Genomic DNA, 22,804 nt, shown 5'->3' with positions numbered 1-22,804 from the left:
TGCAGCTCATGATGGCAGACGCTGCATGGAATGCCAGGACCTGGCGCGGGGACAGCCCAGTGCGCCAGGGAAGCAGGCAGTCCCCCCCACTCCCTCCACCAAGGCGAACCCAGGCCCCCCGGGAGCATGAGTCGCACAGCAGACGTGACTCCCGAACCCCCAGATGACAGGGTTCGGCGCTGCGGAACAGCGAACAACCAGTGGCGGTCGTGACTTTGACCGTGCTTCCTCCCGGTTATGGATAACTTCCTGGAACTGGAGACCTGAATGAGTGACAGCCTTCCAGCTGAGGTCGTGGGCTGTTGCTTTCAATATCTCCAACAGGGCGGCTGAATCAGTTGGAATGGCATATCCTGAGTGCCTGACCGATATCAGCCTAGCCCCACGCCACAGAGGGCACAGACGGAGGACCCAGTATGCCCCTGCTTCTCCAGTGCTCACCAGGTCCACACCAGCATAGCACACAACGGCACAAGTCACGAGGCCAGCTCAGGCCCCTCTGGATGGCCCACACATAGTGAGTGCTGTGCTTGCAGAGGCTTGAGTGGGCACTTCATTCTGGGTGGGACTGGCCTGCACTCACAGGACCCCCCTTCTAAGCTTGCCCTAGTGGTTTGATTATGTTTGATGGAAGGAGTGGCGGCCTGACATGGCAGCAACACGGGGCAAGAAAGACTTCTCTCTGAAGTGCATGCTCATTCGCTGTTCTGGTGTCCTGGCTGTTCTGGTGTCCCTCAGCTGGTGAGGAGGGGGGTGACAAGGAAGCTTCAATGATGACAGTTATGGAGGCTGTCCTTGCTTCTTTACACAATAACTTCCAGTTAGCAGTTTGTCATTACGAACTCCACACCACCATAATGGCTACACTGAAAACTGAGAAGTTTGGTATCAAACTTCTCAACACATTACACCCACACTGATGCCAGTGTGGGATTTAATGAAAAATGCACACAGAGGTCATCTTGGAGAGGCCCCCTGAAAAACGACCTACCACCTTCAGCTGTCACCACCAGACATATTTCTGGACTCCTGGGTTGAGAGTCTGCTGCTCTCGGGGGTCTGAAACAGGCACATCCTGGGATAAGGTGCCAAGCCTCCCCCCCCAGGATGGGCAGGGTCCACGAAGGGCAAGCTTCAAAGGCTTTGCCGCCTTTGTGAACTTCCCCAGGCCACTTGCTGCTTCCAGCAACTGCTCCCCACTGGTTCTGACCCCTACTTTGGGTGGGAGAACCGGCCGAAAAAACAAGTGAGGAAGAGAGGTGTGCTCACCTCTGCCACCTCCACCCCTCAGGTGGGGGAGGCGAGGTGAAGCACAACTCTCAGTCCCCGCCATCTTGTGGGGGACCCAGTCAACCAGGGAAAGGCTTATGCCCCCTCCCACTGGAGGGTGGCATAGGTGGTGTACCCACCCCAGGCAAGGGACCCATTGGTCCCAAGCTTTTACCTAACTGTAGCGCCCCTAAATCTAGTATTTAAGGGCACCCCTGAACCTTGCTTCCTCAGACCAGAAGAAACTACAAGAAAAGAAGGAGGACCGAACAGCAGTGCCGAAGCTAACAAGAGGAAGACGCCCACTGACTTGGCCCAAGCCCTACCGGCCTGTCTCCACCTCAAACCTGCTCTTGCAAAATCCCGGTGTGTCCTGCAGCCAGCAACCTTGAAAATCCCAGAGGACCTGTCTGCCTTCAACCACAAAGACTGTGTCTCCTGTGAACACCAGATTTGTTCATCTCCAACCTCTGCACCCGCTGTCCACGGCCCGAGCTTGAGTGGGCAAACACCATGAAGAGGTCTCCCCGGCGATCCTGACCCAAGATCGAGTGACCTCTGACCTGCCTGAAGCCTCCAGCCGACGCCTACAGTCTAAATCCGGAGGGTCCCCCCAACCGCGACCAGGAGCTGGTAAGAAGATCCGACCCTAAAAGGCACCCCTGCACACGATGCCCCACAGCCTTTGGTGGCTAAACAGATGGCGCCTAACCAACCCACAACCATCCAAACTTACCTCTCGGAGTGGTGGTCGCACCCAGAAGACCTTCGTCCCCAAACCTGCAGTGCCTTTGCAAACCCGAGGTTTCCCATTGCCAACAACAGGGCACCCAACGTCGAAACAGCACCCTGCACCCAGCCGCCCTAGTGTCGCTGAGGGTGCACCTTTGGTGCTGCTTTGTTTCCCCATTTCCCCTGAACTATAGTCCAGGAGCTTTGCTCCCACAACCAAGTGGCCTGCTCATAAGCAGCTACCAACCGGAGGCCCCTATCCCTATTGGATAACATTGGGCCTCAGATAAAAAAACTATTTTACTTACCTGTTTACAGGAAATGTCCCAGTGTAGAATCCAGGTATACTACACTGTGTAAGAAAAGTAATCTCAAAAGTAACTTACCTGTAATTTTACTCAAAATTCTATACAAAGTATATGTACTGTATTTACAAAGCATTGCATTTCTCAGAAACAATACTGTAAGTCAAAACAAAGTACATTTACAATTGCAGTCCAAACTGTGTTACAATCTGTATATTTACTGCAAAGTAATTCATCACTTACCTGTGCCAGGCTTGCTTGGTTCTAGGAAATAAAATAACTAAAAGATTATTTTTATACAAAAACAATTGGTCTGAAGTTCAGTCTTTGAGTGTGTGAATTTATTTGCTGGCTGAGTGTGTACAACAAATGCTTAACACTGTCCTCTGATAAAGCCTTACTGCTCGACCACACTACCCAAAAAGAGAGTGAGGTGCTATCAAACTTTACCTCTGCCTACCCTTGGGGTTCCACTGGACTCTGTGCACACTATACCTCACTTTGGTATAGTATATGCAGAGCCAGCTTCTTACATCACACATGACTTAGCAGAGGTAGGTGACAGTCTCTCCAATCTCGAAGATAAAATGGCAACAGGAGCTCTAGCACTTGCGACAAGAAGTCCTGCGCCTACAAGAATAGCAAGTGACCCTACTGGCCTACGCAGAGGATCTAGAGTACTGCTCCAGCAGGAACAACAATCGCATCCATTGTGCACCGACTGAGGCTAAGGGCGCAGACATAATGGACTACATACTGGCCCGTTTCCACCAGATTCTAGACCCGGTGTCGGAGACCAGCATACAGTTGGACAGGGTCCAAAGGATGGGCCACGTGGGTGATGGAGGGGGTGCCCGCCAATTATCGAGGCATGCGTCCATGACCTCCGTCTCAAAGAAACTATCCTGCTCAAAGTGAGAGACGCCCAACCTGTATAGTTCTGGGGCCACAAAAAAGCGCTGTTCCAAGACGTCTGCACCCTGTCGCTCAAGAAATGCAGTGGAAGCGAGGGAGCTGGAGGTACTGTGAGAAGTCACTGACATGGACTTCACCCATGGTCCTGGAGGAGATATCCACAGAACTACCATGGCTGTCGACAGTGTTCACTTGACTCCTCTGTTATTTACTTGCTTATGTTTTTATTGGGCATCAGCAAGGGGATAGTACTCACTCTACCTTAGCAAAACGATCATGGGCTCAGGCTCATCTCCTCTCATATGCTCTATAGCATGCCCCCATTCTCAGGCCCGACCTCAACCCTCGAGCCCACACTGAGGAGATATCAGCAGCATACACCCACCCCTACCGACTTGAAGATACTTTGATCCCAATTCACAAAGACCCTACATAGTCCTCGCAGAATCTCGCACCGCAGTTTTTCATTGCAGAGATCCCGCAATGAGTGCTGAGATCTCGCCACGACTGTGGAGATTCTTTGTAAATCGGGCCCTTTGCCTCACTGGGCGAGGCCCCAGTAGCCCCATCAAATAGAGTGCTGTCCTTCGTAGAACAAGTTGAGGGTGGGGGCATCTGCCTCCTCCAGGTGACACATCTGCTAACCAGGGACTGGTATAGGTTGAAATCCCGCTATTACCCTAATCAGTAATTCTCCTTTAACCCAAAACCCAACAAGCACAAGGGGAGTGGCCATCCGAATCTCACGCTCCTTCAGGGGGACGGTTGGGAACAAAGTAGTCTAAATGAGAGGCAGATACTAGCTTACACATCCAATTAGGGGGGGCGTCCATTTACTGTTGCATGCATCTACGCCCCAAATGAGAACCAGGAGCAATTTCTGAAGCTGACAGTGTTGTAGACCTCAGAATTCCCCATCCAAGCTATCCTAATGGGGTGGGTGGGTGAATGACCTCAACCGTGTGATGAATAACAGCCTCAACAGATTGGAACAAAGCCATAAATAGGCAGGCTCGACAATGGGGGTGGGGGTGGGAGGGGTTAAATGGCTATGTGAGGTGGGGTTGAGAGACATATGGAGGATAGACCATTCACATACCCGAGATTACACAAATTACTCTTTGCCACATAAAACCTATGCCTGCATGGACTACTTCCTGGGCACACTGACCACACAGTCTAGGCTCAAACAAATTGATAGATATTGAACCCAGGGCCCTGTCCAATCATGGACCCCTTGTCCTCACCCTGCGGGTCAAGGCCCCACAGCTGGTGAATGGCTCATGGAGATTAAAGGATAGCTTGCTTTCCGGCCGGACACTGTCCGCAAACTCACACAAATCATTTCCGATTTCATGGCAACCAATGATACAGAGGACAGTTACATAGCCTCCTTATGAGAGTTGCTGAAGACGGTTGTGAGAGGGGTGCTCATTGTTACCTCCGCGGCCAAAAACAAGCTCCATGAAGAGAAGGGAACTAAAGGAGAAGGTGCAAGAATTAAAAGCCACCCACAAATAAACAGGAGCCTAGAAGATTTGGAAGTAGCCAAAGTCTGCCCTGACTTAGCCACACAGCCTAGATCTAAACAGGACAGAATATGCAGGCTGGCCTCCAAAAATCATATAAATGTTACTAGACCTGCAGGTTTAGCAGCTTGAATAAACTGTTCTCAAATTGTGTGATCCTAGGCAAATATTTTTTTCTATGGGGCTGCCTTTTTTTTTTTTAGTAGACTACTGGTTTGCTCCCTGGGTAATAAGAATCAAGCCCACATATAGGGTACACATTGCCCCTAACTTGCCTCTTAGTTCACTAATAGCATTGTCATCAGGGCAGGGTCAGGAACATTTCACAGTTCATGTTTAAAACATTAACTTTTATTAAAAATATTACTGGAGCAATAGGTGATTGTAGTGCTCTGTCATATACAGACAACACATTTTCCATTGAAATGACCACAAATGTTCCCACTAACACGCAGTTTTACCGATACAAACTATAGCGTACAAACAATGTTTAGAAATTGGGTTTCAGCACAAATATGTATCGTTTGCACATCACCAAGTAAAGTACTCTGATTTGTTTCCATCCTATAGAAATCTTTTTTTCACCACACAGAAATACAAAATTGTTCCTTCATAACTACTGAAATATATTTTCAAATGTTTGTACAGTTCACTTATTAGCTTATTCAATGTTGTGTTAGAAAAAAAGCCTGACATCTTACAGCCTTTAATTTCACAAGCTTTGCACAGCATGATTGTCACGCAGTTCCCTTTACAAAATCCTCTAACTTCACAGCTAGAGAAAGAAAAGTAAATGTAGGAAGACAAACTGACTTTTGACCTCTGTCTCTGAATGCAGAGAAAATGTGACAAGATAAAAACAAGGTTTAAAGGCATTTTCATTACTCATTCACTTTGTGAGTGAAAAGAACAGCTGTTATTTGTCAGAACGGGCGAGTAGGCCCTAAAAAAGCTCACCCTGATGATTCTGACTCGCTATAGTGGGTAGGCCAGTAGATTTCTTGAGGCCTGCGTGTGCTTCGCCTACAACACATAGGTGGAGACAAATGTGGCAGGTTTCTTGCCCACAAACTTCGATCAAAGTGTCAGACTGATAGGGTTATTGGTTTCTTGACCCCTGATGGTTCTAAGGTCACGGGCCCGATTAGCATCAACCTTCAGGGACTTTTGCAAGTCTCTTTATGAGGCACAGGGCCTATAAGATGCAGACTCTCACCCATACCTTCAAGGGGCAGCCACTCCCTGACTGTACTCACAACAGGCCTACTCCCTAGACAAATCCAACCAAATTGAGGAAGTCATCTCAGCAATCGCATGGTTGAAACTGCTTAAGTCTCGCAACTTCTTCGCCCTATGTTATAAAACCTTCTGCTGGTCCCTTGCCCCAATCCACGCCAGCTTTAAAAAAAAAAAAAGAAATTGTTTTACATCCTTTATTTTTCAGTTTCAACAAACATGTAGCAGCAGTGCAGGTACAACTGGTAGGTTCGGCATAGACAATGAGAATATACGTTGTTATAGGACAGCAGACAATTTATTCACGAGGCATCCCAGTTCACATTTTCTCACCCCATCATCAGCCCCCATTATTCACCATTCATTCTCCCCTGCAGATGTTCTTGCGCTAGTATCAGAATTGCGCTGGGTGCTCACATTTAAGTTAAGATTCAGTAATGTGTCACACAGTTCCCTCCAGTCCCTCAGGTCATCCTCCAATTTCTCATCTCTCCTGCTTAGTTTCATATGTATTTCTTCAGCCAGGGTCCACTCTCGCACATCCCAATGCCAGTTTTCTATTGTGGGGGCTCGTTGACCCATCCATGTTATGGCTATTCTACGTCTCGCTAATACCAAAAGCAGTTGCAATAGCTTGTATACCATTTTGCGCCCCTTTGGTTTCTTAACATAGCTTAGTAAACAGTGCAGTGGTGAACTCTTAACGTGAAAACCCAAACCCCTCTGTACATCGACCATTACCCAGGTCCAGAAAGTATGCACCATAGGGCATCTCCAGGCTAAGTGCAGAAAATCAGCTCCCCCCTCACCACATCGTGGGCAGTCCTCTGAGCGAGAAGGGGTGATACGACGAAGTCTCTCAGGCGTCATTTATGTTTGATGTAAAAGATTATAGGGCACCAGCTTGAAACGGGCATTACAGGATACTGTGCATGTGAGTCCACTAACTGTAGTCCATATCTTGGCCTAGGTCTACGCCCCATGCCTCTCACGTTTTGGGTGGGTAGGGGTGGTCGTATCCAGCCTCATTGCTTTATTCAATAGGGAATCAAACATCGTCCCTAACTACAGTTCAATAATATATCTAGGGTGTGCGTTTTCTGCGCGATAGTCGGGCCAGGTTACTTTAAATATTTCAGTCAAACCTGCGTAGTGTAAGTAGTGTCCCTGTCCCAGCGCAAAATTCCCACATGGCTGCTCGTATGTAATGAAAGTCTTATCAGGGTATAAGTCAGCCATCACCTCACAACCACCTTCCTTCCAGGCCTGAAAAAATATTTGAGCCATCATCTGCTGTACTGGCGCCGGTATCCATACAGGAAGTTCCCGGTGGAATGGAGTGTGCTTTAGGACTTGTTCCACATATAGCTGCCAAATGTGTGCATTGTGACGCACTATGTATGGTCTGTCGTCAGCAACCCCTGCGCCTACCATTAAGTTCACAGGCAATCTGTCTGCAGGCACGTGTCCAGTCAATAATGGCTTGTCCCAATTGTCCCCCTCATCAAACCACCGGGCTGCATGTTGCAGGTGTGCTGCATAGTAATATAAGTCCAGTCTTGGTGCCTTCAGGCCTCCCTCCTCATACCGTCGGGACCAGGTGCTCAGCGCTACTCTGCTGCGGCGGCCAGCCCAAAGTAATGAGATGATTGCTAAGTTCCGTTTTTTAAAAAGAGTCTTGGGGATAGGGCACAATGAGTTTTCTAGAATATATAGACAGCAGGGCAGTTCCACTATCTTGCACACCGCCAGCCCGCCCATCAGTGAAAGAGGTATTGTATTCCAGAAGGCTACTGATCTCCACAGTGTGGCAATGATCCTGTCCACAATAAGTTGCAGTAGCTGGGCATTTGTATGTGCCAATTGTATACAGAAGTAGCGGAAGTGTGCCACTTCCCAGCGCTACCCAAGACACGGGAGGGGATCCAAAGGTGTGGCAACCATGCTCGCCAGGGGGAAAATTAAAGACTTGGTGCGATTAAGGCATTAAGGGTCCTCAAACTACCTGTGCCTTGTTTATCTTGTAGATACTCTCCCCTACCAAAGGGAATCTTTCAGCCCGAAATGCATCGAGAGATACGCTTGAAATTCAGAATGACGTAATGCATATCTGGATGGATTCCTGCTTGATATGAAAGAATAATATAGGCATAAGAATAAACATCTTTCAAACTGCACCTCTATACATGACGTGACGTCATTTGGTATACTTTCTGCTTCAACATTTCAACATCAGCGGTGCTCAGGGGGACATCACCTAACTGGATCTATCTTGCAGCTCCCACATCATCTAGGTGTGTTTCCTGTAGGCATGCTATGGAGATGCGATGCCTCTTCAAAAAGGTGAGCACTCTATATCTCTTAGTGCATGTGGCCAGTCCCCAGATATTCCAGGTTAGAAGCTTAATGTCAATCCCTATCCCGGTATGTTGTGTGCCTCAAATGTTGCCCTCCCCATTGCCTCCCCCCGTGTCCTGTGACTGCTGCGAATTACGGGTTTCAAACAAATAATACTGTAACAACTCCCCCCCACCCACGAACCGATACAGTGCAACTGTGCGTCTATAAATACCCACACCATGACGTGCACAGCCTCCTCCATCAGTCCAACAGGGACGATTAACTTCCCCACTCCAACTCTCTTCCTGACCAGTCCCTATCCATCACACTACCTAGCTTAAGCGCACCACAGAGCAGTGCTGTAGCAATCTCATTCTGGTAGTACACCACAAACAGCAAGCCCTTCTCGCACCAGTTCTCTTGACTCTACAGCTGGTGTTGCCATGCCCCCCCTCCACTCAGCATGCAGTCTTTAGACGCTATTACACTCATTGAACGCAGGTACAGTGTCCCAGGCAACCACAGGCACCACACCATGAAAATAACTAGGAGTCCACATTAGTGACAGTCTCACATGCCTTCATTTTCGGGTGCAGGGGCAGGAAGAGTGTCCAGAACAAAGTCCACCATCGGGCTAAGTGTCTTTGGCATGTCTCTAGTCTCTGCTATTGACGAAGTTGCGTTTTGGACTGGTCCCTGCATTTCCACAGTTCCAAGGTGCATGGTGCCATCCTCATTGACTGTGACCCTCTGCTCCCCCAGTGGAATTATGTTGAGGTCTTCTACGGACAAGCTGCTGCGTCGCGTCCCCTAACAGGCATGGGAGCCCTATCTTGGCTGTTGAATGCGTGCTTCATGGGGAGGGATTGCATCTCCCCTGATCTCCAGCCAGTCCCACATTTCCTCTGGGATCTCGAAAAAGTGTGCTTTTCCTTGCGACAAGATTTTCAGTTTAGCTGGATACAGGCACATATATTGAAGTTGTAGCGCCCGCAACTTCTGCTTGATCCCAAGAAATATTTAGTGTAGTCTGGTAAATAGTGATCTTACTTTTACTAAAGCTGAGGGCCTGTCGCTCATAAGCCGCATGCTGTCGCAATAATGAAGATTCTTAGCTATGATGTCCCTTTGCTGGGCTCCCGCCGATAAGCCCTGTGGACACAGTTGAATACGGATCCATTTCTCCAGGAACTGTTCCACTGACCCCTCTTCTACCCATTTTGGGAACCCCAGAAGGCAAATGTTACTGCGTCGAGTGCTGCCCTCTGCTTCCTCAGCTCGACGCTCCAGGCCCTTTGCAGTTGCCGTCATCTGGGCCATCTGTTGTTTAAGAGTTGTCACCTCGCCTTTCAACTCCACAATGTCTCCCTAAGCAGTAGATGCTTTATCTTCAACTTTTCACAAGTCGGACCTTAGTAGATTCACGTCTATTGATACCGTTTCAATTTGGTGTTCCAAGGCCGTTCTGGAGCCTTGTATGACTGCCAATATATTTGCACAAGGTTCATCACAGCCACCAGCCTTTCCCTCATCGTTTGTGTCCGTATGCCTAGTTATCCACTGAAGGGGGTGACACAGCATGGTATACTGAGTGATGGTATTAGTATTCGCAGAATGGGCTGCTTTGTCTTTACCAATGTCGTAGCAGTCCAAGTCTTCCACCACTTCAAATATCAGGCCCTGGGGTAATCTGGGAAGAGGGCAGGTGTGTTCCCCGGCCTGTATCGACTTGTACGCCTGCACTTGGTTCGGCCACTGTAATACTGTCCAAATTAGTTCCCACACCCCCACCGGTGCTGTCTCCACTTTTTGTATAGGCGCAGTACCCAGGGCCCGCGGGTACACAAGAGAGTTCATTTGACTCCACTCACACCGTCTCAGTTTCCAGACGCAGTCGCTTGGTACAATGCACTCCAGGTGCGGGCGTGTATCTAGGATCTCTATTTCAGTCCTGGGGGGATGGGAGGGGCAACTTCAGCCATAGCTGAGGTCGGGGCACCGGTCAGGCCATTGGCCAACCCATTGGCCAGCCAGGTTTGTGATGGGTGTTGCAGGTGGCATCGCTTGCGAGGGGATGGTGGTGGTGAAGAGTAGGTGAGTGAAAAGATAGGAGCTCTCAACCTACCGTGATTCAACTCACCGATGTAATTGAGCAATTTTAGTTTTTGAGCCCTGGGTATAGATCTATAAAAACATGAATGTAAGGTATAGCTCCTGTCTGGTTCACATTTTGCAGTATAAAGTTTTTATCATGACTACAACACAAATTTCCCACATCCGATGTGTGAAATTGCTCCATCCGATTGTGTTAGGACAAGACCGTTCTCCTCTTTTAGTCCTTTTATGAAAATTAGCATATAAATTGAATTCCCAGGTAATCGTACAATAGCATAGCTAAAATCATTTATTCAGTTGCTTTTGACTACCTTCCTTTATAGATAAGTCGGTTTTTACCTATCAAGGTCTTTTTAATGTAAATTTTTCTTCAGTGCAGGCATTCCAATTCATTAAGGAGTTTTTACATGACATTACCAATTTAGATTGTTCTTATACAACATACCTATTTTCACGACGTCTGGCCTCATTCACACTAAACTGAGCATAGTTTATACATAGGAAGTAGAAAGTACGCACCTCTGGCACCTTCTATCCCAGAACTCCTGATCCAGTCCCCTTTATTCCCAAATGTTACACAGGTAATATAATTATTGTATAAGGACATTGGGAACGGTAATACGTTTTTGTTCCCCAGCAGGGTCAAAGTGGATTACAGATTTTTGCTGTCAATAGCATAAAAGACAGCATATCTATGAAGCCAGTTAAACATTTTCCTCTGTTCACCTAGACTGCACAGCATATTAACAAATATAAATTCATGGATGGATCATTGGTATTTTACAGAGCCTAGTGCTAGTAACCCCTTATTTTTCTACCCACTTCATTACTCGAGCATGACTGGCCATTCCTACTCCTTTTTGCCAATATTTGAACAATTTCTTCTTTTTCCGCATGCATAGCACAGTAGGTGGTGGCCAAAATGTGATCGGATTTGATTACGTTTTTATAAACTGTGCAAATATTCAGGAAAGTGTATCCTAGTGCTAGTGGTTTAAAAAAAACTGAAGGTAGTAGAAGTCGGAGTAGAGTTTAGGCTCAGAAAAAATGGGTTTTAAGAAGTTTATGAGATTTGATGAGGTAGTGAACAGAACAGAGATGAAGTGGAAGGGAGTTTCAAGCTTTGGCAGTATTTACTGAGAAGGTCCTGACTCCCGTACAATTTTACTAAAAAGTCTGGACTGCTATGAGGTACGCATTGGAGGACATGAGCGTTGTGGTGGGAGCGCATCTCAAACATTGCCCCCATGTATTTATTTGTTGGAAGGGAAGTAGAGGCATTTGTGTGTTTTAAGAAGTTTTTGAAATTGGGTGAGGCAGCGTTTTGGCGGGGTGTTTCTCATAGACCTTATTCCTGTGTATTTGTTGCGATAGTGTGACACAAGCATTACGCCTTAAAGAGACATCTTTATTTAGTCAGAAGCCAAAGAAGAGATTTCAAGTGGGAAGACATTCTGATGTGTCTGCTCAAGCTTTGGATACGTTGCATTCTGATGATCTTTTAAGCAGGGAGGTAAATATAAAGGACGCTTCGTAGCCTGGCCTAGATAAGATGAGAGCTTGCACAGTAGTTTTCCTAGGCCGTTGCGTGTTATAGGAAGGATTCTTCTCTGAATTTTCTAGAGGTAAAACCAAGTGAGTTTATCATTCTGCGGGTAGAAGGTGTTCTCTCTCAGGTAAGAAAAGGTGAAGGGGTAAGATGTTCCAAGATCCCCATTAATAAGCTTAGGCTCTGTAAAAACGAATGCCCTATGACTCTACGAGAAAGCCCTGTTCATAAGATGCTACTTTTTAATGAGAATTCTGGTTCATTCTCGCACAAATATAGACGCACACCCAGGTACTTAATGCTCTCTAACTAAGTAGGTTACTTAACTGTTGTCACTTAGCTGTTCCTTCATGAAGTTTCTGTACATGTCGTAACTCAAACAGATAAGTTGCTTACCTGTCCTGTAGATGTTTACTATTTCACATTACCTTTTTGGTGCTGTTGCTTTTTTTTCCAGCCATAAAAAGTACAGAGCTTTTCTGAAGAAAGAAAAACGGAGAAAGAAGAGACAAGCACTTGCTAAGTTGAGAGATGAAGGTAAAAGAAGCTTTCAAATGTCAGATTTGGAGTTAGTTTATTTTTTTGATATGGAAGTCGCAACTATAGCTGTAGATCAGTTCTTCTTAAATTAGCTCATAATAACACATAGATGGTCAGTGATCCTGCCTGTGTACTGTAATACTTGCTCGAAATGTCATTCACTTTTTAATTGGCCCATACGACTGCCATTTGCTGTTGGAACTGTCACTTGTGATGTATGACTTTCGCTTGTTCTGTCTCAGAATCCACAATTTAAGAATTTTGTCTCCATCAAATAATCCATACTGGAACTCCATTTGCATCTGTGTGCAAGCACCGCAGTGCATAAGTTCTAGATGCTGTAATTCCCTGGCACGTCTCCCCTCCATTGAGCTACTGTGCCAGGCACAGGCAGTGGAGCTTGGAGTTCTTGCCGTGGTCCACACACAGGCTTTCCACTGAGGAGGCTGTAGTGGTAGTTAGAGAGCTGTGTGGCATGTACTCCCACCACTGTGTCCTGCGTCACTGCCCTCTGCCCTCTGAACTCTGCAGCTATGGGGAAAGGTAGCTTTGAGCAGATGCTCCAACACAGGACCACCATGGAGTTGCTATGTGAGAAAGCGGCGGTTACTCTACATGCAAGCTTTCCATGGATAGTCACTGTAGCAGCATCAGAATTGTATTGTTTGTAGCATTTATATAGTTTCAGACCCCTGGCGAGACCAGAAGCAACTTCGGTTAGAGTCATACTTCTGATGCCCGTTCAGTGGGTGTTTAATTGGAATGGTATGGAATGTTTTTTGTACTATATAGAGTTTTCAGATATGGTTCATTAAACTGAAAGCTGTTTGTAAGCATGATGTGTTGCACATGTAAACACCTATTTAGTGTTTTCTGTCTGTTTAATTTACTTATGCTGATGGAAAGAGCCAGGGTTTAGTGCAATTTAAAATATTAGGTGATTTTGTTCTCATTCTAATACTTTCTGGAGTAGAGCTATAGTCAGTCACCCATAGTTTGAATTGTTTGGTGTGGACTAGTTGTTGTTGAGAGATGGTATTTCATCCATTTGCCTCATGTGACTACTTTGACTTTGGACATGTTTAATTTGAGGTGGTTCAGTAGTATTGAGGGTTCGACCTCTTGGAGATATTGCCCAAGTTAACATGTTAAAGGTCTGATGGATTTTCAAATTATTTGCATGCCATTGGCATCTTTTTAGCAGTTGAGGTTGACAGAGGCGATGATTTCATTTAGAGGGGTAAGGTGAATATTGAGAGTGGAAATTGGTCAAACCTTCAGTGACATTGGCTCTCTGATTGAGTGGTGCTGGGGGTAATTGAAAGGACAAATGAACTTACAATTAAGGAGGAGGCAATCTATTTCTGTGCATTTCCTTGCATTCCACTGGTGGGGAGGCTCTGTGGCAGCGTAGTATCAATGATTGATCCAGAGAAAAGTGGAAGTAATAAGGGTGGTGCTGCTCCATGAATCAGCTGTGGTTTCGGTATCATCCCATCTGGTAATCAGTGCTGCCTTATTGCCATGACTAGGGTAGTATCTCATTTGATAGTATGAAAGTAGGTTATGTTTGTATATAATTCAAAATATTTGTCCAAAAGGAGATCCTTCAGTAAATTTGCTTAATAGCAGCCTTTTGGATATTGGACCAGTATGTTTATGGCCTGTTTTTAGGTATGGCTACAGACCGCTTTAGCAGATTGGGAGAGATCATGTCATCAATACCAAAAACTACCTAGAGCGAAGTCTTGAGACACTGTCAATCAGCCACAGGTTAGTTTGGGTCAGCCTTTTCAAGCCATTCCTCGAGAAAGTGTAATTCATGTTTTGAATCAGGCAAGAGGAGTGTTTTAGTGTGTTAGTCTGTATGCTCAAAGCATCCTTTCTGTACCAGTGAAACAAAGTGTCCATGTACTGTAGAGAACAGGCTTTTTGGCTCCTGAAAGTGTTTCACCCCCAAATGTGTTTTTGCTCCTAAATGTATTTTTGTGCTCCTAAAACTGTTTTCGTGCTTATGCTGTTGATGCACTAAGGGTGATTTTGTACCTACTGTGGATTTGCACCTAAAACATGCTACTACAGTGCAGCCTAATTGCACCATAGGTGGTTTGCACCCAGAAGTGTGTGTGGAATTAAGTGTTAGTTTTGCTCCTAAATGTGTTTTTGAATCTACTTGAGCTCTACAAACCTGTTGATGCTCAAAGATGATTTCCCACATAAACATGACTTATGCTCCTAAAGGTTTCCCACACTCCAACAGTGTCAACAATCAGATGTGATTTCAAACTGATGCACACATGTAAGAAAGAGGATTAATAATTTGGTTTGGTGACTACCTACCTGAAGGAATACTCACAGCCCTTGTCAGGGTGAACCATCATAGTCCTTTAATCAACCTGATCTCACCCCCTTGGTAGCTATTGCATAGAGCAGACAGACTTAACTAAGGGCCATGTGTAAAGTATTTATGCTGTACCAAAACAGCAATACAGTTCAAATTCAAAACAACAACAGCAACAAAACTGGATTAGAAACATGGAGTAAAGATTATTAAGCCAATGATACGAAAATGAAAAACATTCTGTGAGAAGCTGGCCTGTTATATGATGTCCACTAATGTAAGTGGGCACCTTGCACAAGTCCAGCCAACCCTTATGATGATTTAAGAGGTCTCAGACAACCTTAGAAAGCTATCCAAGTGGTAGCTGTGGAGTGCAGCCTTCAAGCTTAGTCTTGAAAATGTGTGAAGTAGCTTGTTTTACCAGAATGCCATTTTATAATATAGATTAAATGAAAGACCCACACAAAGTATGTGTAAAAATATGTATTTATTATATAACACCATCTAGTATGCTACAGTATCTCCCACTGGGAGATAGACACAAAGCATACAATACTAAAGCACAGAAATCACAGTAAATAGCACTAATACACAGTGGGCCCCAGGGGGGACCAACCTATATACTAAGAAAGTGGTATAAGAACTACGACTTGAGTCAAGACAATGTCGAGAGGACGTAGAATTGCTGGGAACCCACAGAACCACCCAAGGTAAGTAAATAGTGACCCCACGGAGAGCGCGTGCAGTGTGTGAACACAACTGCGTGCTCCGTGCAAGTCTATGCGCAAGTCACGGTTGGATTTTTAAAGATTAGGGACCCTTCTCAGTGGGCCCTGAAGAAACCCTGCGGAAGACAGAAGGTTGGAGAGCCACCCCACCCGTGGATACCTTGGTAGCCAAGTTACCTATCCCAGGGAAGCCGGGTGCATAGGTGTGAAGTGGCTTCGGAAACCGCCATCGAACCCAATGCAGGACTTCAGGAAAGAGCTGCTGCTGGAAGAGGAGAAAGTGTCCGGAGGAATCCAGATGTGGATTCTTGAAGAGGAGTACCTGAAAGCAGAGGGGACAGAGTCTATGTCACTCAGGGGTGACCAGGAGACTTGGAAGGATGCCCTCCGATGTCGGGTGCTTTAGGTAAGATGACGGTGACCTTGACTCTCCAGTTGCAAGGACCAGGAAAGGCTGAGGATGACCAGGACCCTCAAACTTGGTGAGAGGGTAGAGCAGGCCTTGGGAGCTGGGGAAAACCACCACCTGTGTTGCAGAGACCATGGAGTCTGGAGGAGCTCAGGATCTGCAGACCGGCCGAAGTAGTTGCATTGGCAAGCGCACCCACCCAGCCCTAATACACTAAATCCTGTCTGGGAGGTGGTCACATCTTCTTGTGACAGGATGCCTATTGTTCTTCCATCCTCTGCTTGAGCTTGGCTCAGCAGCAGGAGGGCAGAAATGTGTCTCTTGTCGGCAGCAACCATTTTGTGCTGTCCGGGACTAGAAGGCTGGTACTGGGGACCCTGAGAGCCTAACAGAGGGCTCTTCCAGTGCTTGGAATCATACCTCCCACACCATTTACGGTGTGGGAGGTATGATTCCAACATGTGTGATACCAAACATGATAGCATTTGTTGTAGCCTTTGTCGTGATGGTCATCACGCGATTTCGCGGTGCCCCTCTATATAGTATATGGCTGCTTCACTGACAACCAAGGAAAATGGACTCCGTAGGCTGCAGGGGTATCCTGCTTGTGCAGGTGCACCCTCTCACTTAGAACCAAGCACCTTGCCCTCAAGATTGTAAAGGCCTGCTATAGGGGTGACTTATAGGGTTTAAGTGCAGTGGCCTTTAGATATAGTAAACCTATAGCTTTATTAAGTGGTGCATGCACAACGTACACAGGCTGCAATGGCAGGCCTGTAGTTCCATTTTGAATGGTATCTCATGGGTGGCATAATACCTGCTTATGCCCATGCTGGGCACATGGGTACCATATACTAGGGACTTATAAGGGTACCCCAGTATCCAGTCTTGGATGTACCTAAGTACTGGACACAACAATTTAGGGAGAAAGCATATAGACTGGGGTTCTGATTAGCAGGATCCCAGTCAGATTAGTCAAAAACAGCATCACATCAAGTAAAAGTGGGGGTAACCATAAGAAGCAGATCCTACTTTCCTACACATTCAATAAGGGGAACCAGAGATATGATTTTTTTAAAGTATTAAGTAGGAATAGCGCCAAGAAGCACAAAGTACCAATGCTAGCCAATGGTTGTGAAAGAGCAGGACCTAGGTGCAATTTGAGGCTGGCCACGATGGAGTGCAGGTTGGATACACCAATCAGGTTTGTCCTAAAGCCCACCAGGACATCAGGGAAGGCCCTTAGAGAGTCACATGGTGTTAGGCAGAGGCCGAACAGCAAGGTCAAGTCCAGGGCCAGTTGTCTCTGGTCAGCTGAGTAGTTGCAGGAAAAGGCCTCTTGTAGATTGCTGTGTCCCTGTAGCTTTGAAAGGAGTTCACTCATATGGTCCTTAGAGTGCATTTCTTTGTCCTAGGTGCACGAGAGAGCAGGTCCAGCCCTTTCTGGGCTTTTCTCAAGTCACAGACAAGAGGTTAAGTCCCCTTCTGATCTTCATAAGGTCTAGGAGTGTTCTGAAGTGAATGTCTGGAGATGCCACATTTATGCCTGGCACGAGCTAGTGGATGGAAATTACTCCTGGGCACACCCAAACCAATGGGGTAATGGTTCCTAGGGCCAACCTTACCCACTTTGGACATTTAAAAAAAAATGGCAGAAGTATTCGGTCACACGTTGTCTCTGAGGGCTGGGTGTGTGTGTGGTGAGTGTACTATGGTAATACCAGTGTCTCCCACATCTAACACTAAAATCCAGTTTGTGGCAATCACCATGCACACAATAAACACAGAAACAGAAGTCTGATAGAACAAAGCAGGGGTTTCTTGTAAGCAGACAGTGGATACATAAGAAGTGTTCGGTATCCTGTTTCCCTGCCTCTACGTGCACCCCCCAGCATTATATGTAAATCCCAGTAGACCTGTCAAGCAGGGTTTTACAATGTCATGTCAAAAGGAGGCCTGCTGTGATTTGAGCACGCCTGCCTGTTGGGGGTGTGGGGGGGGTGGAAAAATAGTTTTAGAGTTTTTAATCTGTACTCTGGTTTTCTGTATAAGACAGCTGGCCTGCCACGTGAGAAATAGCTTTTCGGTGCTAGTCACTGTAAGGGCATATTAACATTTCTACTTGTCCCAATTTTATTTAAAAGTAGGAACATGAGCTCTGCCTTTTGTCACCGACAACGCCTAATTAGGGGTGATTTATTATTTAAAAGGGAGGTTTTGACCTATCAAAAGGGTTTATTTTGACAGGTCAAATTGAAGTTTTTACACTACTACAGTCAGGCTACACTGGTAGGCCTGAAGCCATGTTTGCACTGCAACTGGAGTGAATGACACACTAGGGGATGCAGACCACTAGTGACATTTAACTTATAGGCCCTGGGTACATATTGTACCATATACTTGGGACTTATATATAAGTTATCTGTACCAATTATGAATATGCCAATTTGACCATGTTTAAAGGTGGAGCGCTTTACTACTGGTTAGCAGGTTAAAGTGCAGATAATTCTAAAACCAGCAAAAATATATGTTCCATCAAAAGATGAAAAGATCTGAGGTGACCACACAGAAAAGGCAAATTTCCTACAATACTTTTTACTCCTAATGTGACATCTCGAAAGTGCATTTTCTTTCAAAACTGAATTAATTAGCACCTGCATGAAATTCTACACTCTTCCCTCGTTGGCACTAAAAGTTTGTCTGCCTAAAAGGGATGATTGTTTCAACACGTATTTTGTACTCCAGTGTCTCTATTCTATAAATGTGAAACACATGAAAAAACCTGTATTCAAGGAATTAAAACATTTAGGGAAACAAAAAAGTGTTTGGTAAATTGATTTCTGCCTAGTCATTTCACAGAATTCCACATATCAATTGTATAAAATATTTAAACATTACATTTGCTATTTCTTAAACTCCCAGAAAAAGAAGCAGAAGATGACCCATTGCCAGAAGAGGAGGAGGAGCAGGAGCAGGAGCAGGAAACAGATAGTCAATACGAGCTTGAAAGGTCTGTATAGGTGATGATGAGAGGTGTGATATTCTTTTCAGTTATTTCACATAGCCCTAAACATATCACCTTGAAGCCACTTATTGTAATGACGTAGTGTGCTGACCAAAAGAAAAAAAAGGCATTTCTCTAGAACATATTTGGAAGCTGGGATCTCCAGGGACAACCATCACAGCATACAAATTGGTATAGATCATTAGAAACTGTTATTGAAGTTTCTTCACGCCACTCTTGTGTCATGTAATAGAGTTGCGGAGAAAAAGCATTTATTTGTTCAGACTTTCTAATTTTATTTTTGCAAGTTCGGTTCGTTATTTTACCCTGACTTCTGATAAATCTCAGAAAAGATTGAGTTATGTTAAGGATTAGTTCTGATTGTTACAACTCTTCAATATATGAATGTATAAAATGTGGCTCCCATGTTACCCTGTAAAAAAGACTGCCAAATATCAGAAACATTTAAATAATACAATACGGAACTTGAGAAGAAAGGCATTGATTCTATTGTGTTTAGTTTGTATTGCCTCTTAAATTCTTCAAGTATAAATTATCAAATAATTAAATTCTCTGACTAATGTCCTAAGATATGAACATGTCTTTTAAAATATCACTGAGCGTATGTTTGCAAGTAGAACTCGCTCAGGGCTAAACTGAACTAAAATAATAGCTTTTTGTCTTTTGGATTTGGAATGGCAGTGACTTTCCATACAGTGGGCCCAAGAAGATGTGGCCAAACCGCCAGAGCTGCTAATTTTGGAACTTGGGATCCTGTTCGAAGTTGCGGCCTCCGCTCAAAATCCTATGATTCTGAGCAAATCACTTCTTCACTCTGTGCCTTACAAAATTATAATGTGAAATGTAATCTAGTGCTCATATAAAGCATTCATATGCCATTAGCTCAAGTTTGCGTTGATTTAAAGAAAAAACACTTCAGAAAATAAAGAGACGTCTGATTTAGCTTTCCAAAAATGTGGAATAAACAAGAGCAAGTACAAGGAAGAGCCCTTGTATGGTCCATAAACTTCCTAAGTGATTAAACTGATAACTCTGAAACAAATCAGTTACAGAGCAGTGAGCCATTGTTTATAGTCAAGGCCACTGTAATTATGGGGCAGGAGAGGGCTAAATTAGACATCAGAGTAGACTAAAGTATGCAGCAAGAAAAGGCAAATTATGCAGCAAATTGCGGCACACTTTGTGAAATTATTACTTTATTATATTGTTATGTATTTACACTTATTCACACACGTCTGGGCATAGGTTGCAAATCATTAATTCCAGTTTAACACTCAAATATAGCAATAAGCAAAAGAAAGGTGACCAGCCAACCTTTGCAAAGGGTCTTCCACTGCTCAGCAACACTTGTCTGTGCGTTTTTATTAACTCTTGAACCACTTGAGCTAGAAACACTTTTTGGTTAAAATCTGCAGATTATGCAGCAGATGATGGATTATGTGGCAAATCCATAACTATGCGAAAAAACCCGCGGCTGCACTATTGCATAATTCCAGTGGCTCTGAATATAGTGGCATTCTTGTTTCTGACATGCATCCTTTTTTACAAGCTAAACTTACATTATTGGTTTCCTTTGTAACTTTTGAGGTGTTTCATTAATAGTCCATAGCCATTTCTTATCAATGAGACACAAATTTATACTGGCAGCCATCATTGTTGTATTTATTTTGCTAGGCACAAACAGCAAGACATAGAACATCCAAAGCTACAAAAACATGACTACATACGCCTATTGATTTGTCTGTCAAAGTTTATATTGAGATTTAGAACCAATACCTATCCTTTCCCATTGTCCACAGGTTCAGACTTGTAACCCGTGGACACTGTCTATGGGCAATGATTCAGGGAAGGTTTTATACCAAAGATCATCACCTTTTTCAGCATTCAACTTAAGAAAATTGAACAACTTCCATTGTTGAACTTTACTCAGAGATGTTTGCAAATGTTATGGAACAATTTCTAATTGATGGTTGTCTGATAAGAGTCTAAGTGTCAATAGCATACAGTCTTGTGGACTACAGCCTTTGGACCAAGTTGATGCTCTTTAAAAACTACAACAAAATACCAAATGTATTCTAAAGCCAAAGATTCCAATCAGCTTTTCCGGGTGTTCAATACAAATATTTAAAAACTTGGAGATGAAAGTAGCCACAGGAATTTGAGATAGGAAGGAGGGCAGATTACTAGAAAATCAGGAAAACTAGTTGACTTTCTTAAAACTTAACTGCTGTGAAGAGGTCAGCTAAGATTTTATGGTCGACTCAATTGAAAGCAACTGAGATAGTCTATAAGACAACTGCAGTGATTCTTCTGTGTCTTGGGATGTTAAAGAGCCCTAACTGTGTGCAGTAACCAGTCTGGCATGGCTTTTGATGCAGCCTGTTAGTTTTCCCAATCCTTCTAATCTGGAAAGCAGGTGGTTACAGACTGAATGGAATCAGTTCTTGAAGACTTCTCTGATGGGTGCCTCCCAAGACGGCAACACAAGCAAATGCTCATGAGATATGTTATAAGTTTTACATTTATAGGTATATCACTCATTTTAGCAACCAACACATTCATCTTCATTGTGCCTTTTCTCTTTCATTTGCTTGCACATAACCTACACTTTGACACTTTGTTAAGTTTTTATGAATGTTTACCTTCTGTGATTGCCTTTATTAAAGCTTATACAATCGGTATTTACAGCTGCAATTATGTAAACCATTTTTGCAGATTGGTACGATCAGTTTACACTGGCAATTCTATAAAGGTCATTCTGGGGTGGCATGTTCCCAGAACTGCAAGTCTCTTTCACCATTGTGCAGCAAGGTCCCAGCTCCTCTGTTTTGCTGCCAATAAAATATATCGTTTTCTGTCATGGGATTTCCATTAACATGGTCCCTGGCACCGAATGGGCCTGCCCCCACGACCAGAGGATATTTTCTGGCCTTTCCGCACCAGAAAATGAGGCCTAAATTTCAGCACTCCAGGCACAAAGATAGACAGAAAAGTCACTCCTGAACAGAAAAGATTGTCCTTTTTCTAATAGGACCTATCCTTAAGTAATTCATGATAATGATTGCTGTGATGCCTTTGCAGGAATCGCTCCACTAGATAAATTGCTTCTCCTGAAAGGTCCCTTCTCTGAGACAGGAATTGTTCCCACCTATCCAGCAGTGACTTTCAATCGAGAAAGTACCTGGAATGCTCTTGGGGACAGGGTCAAGATTGGGGGCAATGCTCTACCGCAGAAGAGTGGAAAGACTTTGCATCTGGGAGAGTTTGGCCCTGCGGGGGTACACTCCCCTTCTATTGACTATTCAATGAATACGGCTATTCATTTATTGATAACATTAGACAATAGATAAGGTTCAGGCCTCAAACATAAGAATTCCTAAGATTGTAACAGGAAAACTCATGACTAATGGCTGATACTATAAAACAATTTAAAACAACAGTACATATATATAACATATTGTTGGGTCAGTTTTAATCGAGAGACAATTGCATCCGCCGTTGTTAGGATTGCCACCAGGCTCGCTCATGGTTACAGCACCCACGTTTTCGCCTTGTTCTCCAAATTCCTATTAAATACAGAATAAGTGCAAAGACTAGCGGTTTGCTAGTGTCAAATGTAAACATCCTAAGGACCACTTTGTATGCCCTTACTCCCAGGTTCTGGCACAGCAGCATTATCCAATGCCTCCTATAGTTCTTAAATACAGGGCAGAAAAATAAAACATGCTCAGTGGTTTCATAGTCAGCGCTACAATAGGGACACTGCCTATC

General features: G+C 44.6%; 1 protein-coding gene across 1 annotated transcript in view; it reads left to right on the top strand.

Moving 5' to 3' along the window:
• ZRSR2 (zinc finger CCCH-type, RNA binding motif and serine/arginine rich 2) overlaps positions 1-22,804 on the top strand; it is a 162,492-nt gene that overhangs the window by 9,772 nt on the left and 129,916 nt on the right. Inside the window, exons 2-3 of the mRNA XM_085622211.1 lie at positions 12,448-12,527; positions 18,931-19,018. Of these exons, the coding sequence (XP_085478337.1) occupies positions 12,448-12,527; positions 18,931-19,018 (168 nt within the window). The remainder of the gene's footprint in view (positions 1-12,447; positions 12,528-18,930; positions 19,019-22,804) is intronic.

Source organism: Triturus cristatus, chromosome 8 (genome assembly GCF_964204655.1).
Source record: "Triturus cristatus chromosome 8, aTriCri1.1, whole genome shotgun sequence".
Taxonomy (NCBI): domain Eukaryota; kingdom Metazoa; phylum Chordata; class Amphibia; order Caudata; family Salamandridae; genus Triturus; species Triturus cristatus.
Note: the sequence above shows the minus strand (reverse complement) of the source record. Positions and strands in the feature narration are given on the sequence as shown.